General features: G+C 49.5%; 1 protein-coding gene across 1 annotated transcript in view; it reads right to left on the reverse strand.

Annotated features, from left to right (window-relative positions):
• The window catches only part of GPSM1 (G protein signaling modulator 1), an 82,468-nt gene extending 78,005 nt beyond the window's left edge, over positions 1–4,463 (reverse strand). Inside the window, exon 1 of the mRNA XM_075772468.1 lies at positions 4,305–4,463. Within this exon, the coding sequence (XP_075628583.1) occupies positions 4,305–4,363 (59 nt within the window). The 5' untranslated portion in view covers positions 4,364–4,463. The remainder of the gene's footprint in view (positions 1–4,304) is intronic.
• Between the last annotated feature and the right edge of the window lie 1,537 nt (positions 4,464–6,000).

Consider the following 6,000-nt stretch of genomic DNA (forward strand, 5'->3'; position numbering starts at 1 on the left):
ACATTACTTGCAAATACTGAAACTACGAGTTGTTCAAAATGTCCCAAAACAGATGTCAACAAAACCAATACTTCATGCTAAGCTATCATATAATTTTTGCTCAGGCCACCTATTATGCAGCACAGCTATTTTAGAAATGTTTGTCCTGTTTTTCACATCCTTCTGCCTAATGGAGGCTGACTGTGTAGCCCTACAAAAGAAAAATTGTAATCTAAAAGAGCATTCCCAAATGTAATAATCAAGCAATTTCAAGTTTGATCTATGGAATAAGGAGAGACAAAAAAGGGTCATTCCCAGCTGTCTAGCGGTGCAGGACATCACATTTTCACTGTGACGCCCACTAGCCCCCACTTCACAAGCCTGCTCAGCCAGGACAGACCACTTACAGTCACAGCACTCACGACACTGTCATTTTCAGCAGGAAAATCCTTACCTGGAGACAAGAGGACAGCTGTGACAATTTGGATCAGAATAGGGAGATGGGGGAAATCTGCCAGGAAGTCAAAGATACAAACAGCAGGTAAAATAGCTGGCAAGGTCAAACAAGTTAAAAATCACGTAAACATTGTATTTTCTCTGTAGGTCCTGCTTATACAACCGATGTCACCTGCACCAACTCCAAGTATATTTATAAGGCAAAGACATACAAGTAGTTACTTCCCATCCATCCAGAGCTACCCTAGGCATCAGCACCCAGGCGCTCAGCCGGCTGCTCAGGTGAGGTGTGCTCCCTCTCCTGAACCCTGCCACCACCTCAGCTATTTCCAGGGTCTGCAATAGCTGCTGCCGCAGTGGTTCAGAGGTATCTTCAGCAAGTTCAAGGGGATCCCTTCACCTAAGCCCCTTCCCCAGTCTCACAGGACAAGCTAATCGTACACATCCTCTGCCATCCTCCTGTGAGCCAACGACTCTCCAACCCTCAGACTCAGGGGATTTGTAGCAAGGCACAAAGCTCTGTCACCACACGCTGCTCAAATCCAGCCCAAGTGAATACAGAGCCAGCAGTTGTCACCAGAAGGCTCCTTCACTCGAGTAGTCAGTAAAATTCCTAATGAACACCAAAGCTAGCACTGCTTGGGTGGTGCTAATTTTCACCTCTGAGGCAGACACAATTAAATACCACCTCTTAGAAAGAAGGTAAATATTTTGTATCTTAAAAGAAAGTAATATGCAACTGTTTCTTCTTCTTTTGAATGAACGCAAGGCAACACTGCTTTTACTATTACATAAAGTCCAGACTTCCAAAGTTTTGAAAGTTTACAAGCACTGGCAGCTGGAAAGCAATCAGAATATTTCTTAGTGTTGTGATCCCTTGGATACATGCAAAATGAACAGGAACCATTCCAGAAGGAGGTCCACCCCAGTTGTGGACTTTCTTCCCAATTTGCTTCGCAATCACCAGTTTATTCTACCTTAACGCCCGTGCTGAGTTGTGCCCTTTGTTGCTGCCTTCTACGTCAGGAGGCCAGCAATTCTTCCATCTCAGTTTTCCCATCAGAACGGGAGAAAGTTCCCTTCTCTAGGAAGATCCGTGGTGCTCAGAGTGTGCTCTAATTGCCCAATGCGCATTCAGGTCAGGTACCCACTGTAGTGACATTAATGAGCGAGAGGGAGACTGTTTACAACACAATCAGGAGAAGTTAGTAAACATTACAGCCACCAGCTCTATTGAAAATACGTAGCACTGCAAGAGAACACGGAGCAAGGGAAGGGAAAATGAGGAACAAGACATGCTTTTATTGGAGTTTTCATGTCAGATTTATACATTTCTGGTCTGATTGCAGCATTATCTAGTGTTCTTTCTGTGTGGGATCAATTATGCATCTGTGATGTCAATGCAGTACAGCGATGGTTTCCGCAGAACATGCCCATGCCTCACTCCCAGACTTGAAAATCTCCAGTGAGGCCTTTTAAAAGCAAAGGGCCAACCACATCCAGTGGTTCTCTCCGGACACTGGTGGACTTGTCCCCAGCGTGACTGTAACATACACTCTCTCAGGAACCACAGTCCAGAGGAATCATTTGATGGGCTTGGTATTGCCTACGTGGTCAAGGTCAGCCAGCCAGCGCAAAAAGGTGGGATCATACCTGCAGCAGCAGAGAAGAGCAGGACACCTGCTGCAAGCAGGGATTTCACAGCTTCCACAGCCCAAATTCTATCCAATAAAATCCTCAGCTGAAGTGGAGGCATTTAAATTAGTACCAGATCAAAACCCCATGGAAGGTAAAGCATTAGCTCAGGCTCATGTAACACTTGCTCAACTCGAGTTTGCAGAACATGATCAGAGCTCAACATTTCCAACAAGCCCCACCAGAGATCCTACGTTCAATAGCAGGAGCTGGCCACCGCAGACGCGCCAGTCTTGGAGAGACTCACAACTGCTTCCAAAGCCCTGTAATTTCAACAAGTATCCCCCCTTGAGACCAACAGTTCCGCTGTAGCAACAGCAATTAAATAAATGGCATCAGAAAGGTTAGCAAGAGCTGACGTAAAGAACTGCACAGGACCTCTTTTCCAAAAACGCATATTATTGCTGTAGCAGAGATACTCCTGACTTTGGCCTCTCTAAATAGAAGAGTTTGGCCCAGTCAGCACACAGATTGCCTGCTGTGAGCACAACAAAACAGAAGAGATGCCTTTGTTGAGGATGGGTTGAATTTAAGGAAATACCAAAGGATGTAGTAAAATGAACAAACACTTTCATTTCTTTGTGGCATGCTTCCTTCTGTCCCATCCTTCTTCCTAGAAGGAATTTACCTTCCCCAGCACCCCCAGATAAGGGGTCTGGCACTCCCTGTCTGCGCAGGCACCTTCTGCAGCGTACCTTCTTATTCCTGAGCTACTGCTCCCAGGCAAAAAACCAACCAAACAAAAAACAACAAGCAAAACAAACACCCTGAGAAAGATTTTGAGACCAGTCATTATGGCTTTACCACCTGAACACCTATCACCCTAGATATGCCCACTGGTTGGAGTTTGGAGTCATTTATTTCAAGCTAGAAGTTTCTACACTTTGATACAAGCAAAGTTAAGTTCCAACTCCAGTTAACAGTGCAGTAAAAACAGAGGCTCCACCGATATGTGCTGTCCAGGCATGCAGAGGAAGCCAGAATTGCATTGCAGCGATTTTTAACAGCACAACCCCTGCCAGAGCCACCCAGACTAAGCCACAGAGAGGTGCTTCCCACTTCACTTCTTTCTTCACTAAACAGCTGGTAGCAGCGTGTACTGTGCTGGACAGACACACGTTAGCAGTACGCAGCCCCCCACTAGGATTTCCTTCATGAAAGTGGCTAAAGTCTATTCCCCAAAAAGTGAAAAATAGAAAGAAAAAGATCCAGGCTGATTAAAAGCCAGTGTGTTTCTCTGCAGCTCTAGCTCCGCTGGAGTACACAGACCAATGGCTTTAACTCTGCATTCTTTTAATTCTCCTAGGCATTGCTATATAATACAACAAAAACAAGAAACACCTGCTGTTCTAATGAACCAATACTCATTAGACAACCCACTAGCTGCCATGCTAATTATTGCAAAGCATGCAAAGAGAACTGATGAAAAGCTACAGTATTGCACATACTTTCAGCATTTTTTTTCCTCTCTAGTCCAAATACTGCATTACCTCCACTTCTGACTGCTAGAGGAGAAATAAAACACAATGAGGATGAACAGCATCAACAACAACGTTCCAAGCAATGCCGTAAGGCCTCAAATTGACTCCAGGTTAGACTTTTTTAGTTTTGATCTAAATGAAACGAATGGGCAAGATACAGTATTTTCATGAACGCCAGACAGCCTGAAGCTATTTTTTTCCAGGCTTGTGTGAATTCCTGTAGCACTCAGTTTTAAAGCTGAGACTTAAAGTCTCTGCAGTGCAACCAAGAGCCTCCCATACAAATGCCCAGCACTGACAAGGTTTCAGCATCGGCCTCCTTAAACGAGGGAGCTGATCGCTCCGAGCTAGTGCCATGGAAAACCCCAGTTTTCCTCTCAGCAACCTCAGCACCCACCACCCCAGAGGCGAAGCAAGAGCTGCCCCATAGAGGAAACACCACCTCCTTCCCCTCCGTCTCGTCTCACTCTACTCTTGCTGGGTTCCCAGCCGTGCAACAGCTTCTCACTTCCCATGGATGAGCGCTCCCTCCCCTCCCCGGAAAACTCGCGGCCGCCGGCTCCCCCCGGCTCCGCTCCCTCCCTCCCTCCCGGCGAGGGGCCCCGGGCTCTGCGGGGCGCAGCTCCGGGGCCAGCCGGGAGGGTCCGGAGCCGAGTTCCCCCGCGGCCGAGCGCCCTCCCCGGCCCCGCTCACCTCGAGTAGAGCCGGCGGGCGGCGGAGCGCGGGCTGTCCCCGCCGGGCAGGCACGCCATGGGCGCCGGCCCCGCCGAGCCGCCCGCCGCAGCGGAGGCAGGCACGGCTGCAGCCCGGCACCGGGCAGCGGAGTATGGCAGCGGCGGGAAGTGATGCACCGAGCAAAGAAACTCGCGGGCAGGCCCCTCCTCCGGCTGATGTCAGCCCCGCGGCGGGCAGCGGCCCTTCCTCCTCCGCCCGGCCCGCCGTGCTCGGCGCTGCCGCCCGCCTCGGGGCCGCTGTTCCCGTCCGCCTGCGCTCGGGCGGCCCGCGGTGGGACCGGAGGGGGGGGGAAGAGCGGGGCTGAGCACCCCGCTGCCCGGGGCTGCCGTCACCCCTCCACCCGAGACACAGTGCAGGAGACGTTGCAGCAGGGTGGGTCACGCTTGTCCCCTGTATTTAACAGCACATTGCAGTGCCTGCACGCTTACCTTCAGAGCTACCACAGCAGGGAAAGACAGCCACAGCAGTGTCGTGCACACACAGCAAGGTGCAGACACCATACCTGCGTGTTAACACAAGCATGTTGACATAGCATCAATGATTTCTGACCCACACCATATGTAGCCACTTAATTCCATGATAAGAAGTCTCTGAGTTTTGCTTAGCCTAAGTCCTTTTGGCCTCAAAAGTAAATGCCTACACCTGAAGGCAGTTAGGACGAGCGGCAGAGAGCAGGATCAGGCACAGCTGCGTACCTTACCTGAGACAGGAGGGCTATGCCACAGAGGCCCATGCCCTCCCAGTAAGTCTGCACACACAGACTCAGCCACAAAGCAAAGTCTGGCTGCTATCTTTGGTAATGAGGAATCCACCAGGAAAAGGGATGTTTCCCTTTGGTCTGCCGCAGCTTGCTTTCTGTGCTGTCCTGTTGAACCTTCAGGCCTTTACTATTTATTGTCAACTGAACATCTCAAGGGGGATGCAGGTCATCTCCAAATGCTGTTTTCCAAGGCTTGAGATGTAAAAGTCAGGGAGCTGGTCCTGTCTGTAAATTAGCGCCACTTATCCAGCAACACCAAATTAAACACCATTATTGTCACAGATACCCCAAAGAAGTGCAGGTATAAATCATGGCTTTCAGCAGATACCAGCAGCTTGCTCTGCAGACATGAGAACCCTGTGGTCAGAGGGAACCCAGAGCCACATCCTACTTACTGGACTGTTTCACCCTGGGGACCTGCACAAAAGCCCCTTTTAAGAGCAAGCAGAGATCCTGCTCAGGAAAAGTCATCATCAATAACACCCCACCAGCAAACCACAAAAGCCTCTTTCCCAAGAGCTAATTGATTGGGCATTTAAATCCAAAACAAAAACCCATAAACAAACCTGTATCTGTGTCTTAGCTCAGGAATAGTCTCAATTCTGTAGATAAACCACAGCAGAGAAAGTTGAAACCATCCTACCAAGAGCTGCCTCCTCACCCAGGGAGGTACCGTGGTGTCCTGGGTATGTGCTATACCACCTCAAAAAAAAGGAACGCCTCTGCACCCCCAAGCAACCAGCTACAGAAGCCCTGGTGGAGGGACTGCAGGTGAACCCATGAGACAGGCTAGGACACTGTGCCTCACACCAGCCAGTTTTTACCCAGGTTTGGGGTTTCACTGAGAGCAACCACCATCCTGGTGCAAGCAGCTGTTCACAAGTGCATGGAAAC

Source organism: Balearica regulorum, chromosome 20 (assembly GCF_011004875.1).
Source record: "Balearica regulorum gibbericeps isolate bBalReg1 chromosome 20, bBalReg1.pri, whole genome shotgun sequence".
Taxonomy (NCBI): domain Eukaryota; kingdom Metazoa; phylum Chordata; class Aves; order Gruiformes; family Gruidae; genus Balearica; species Balearica regulorum.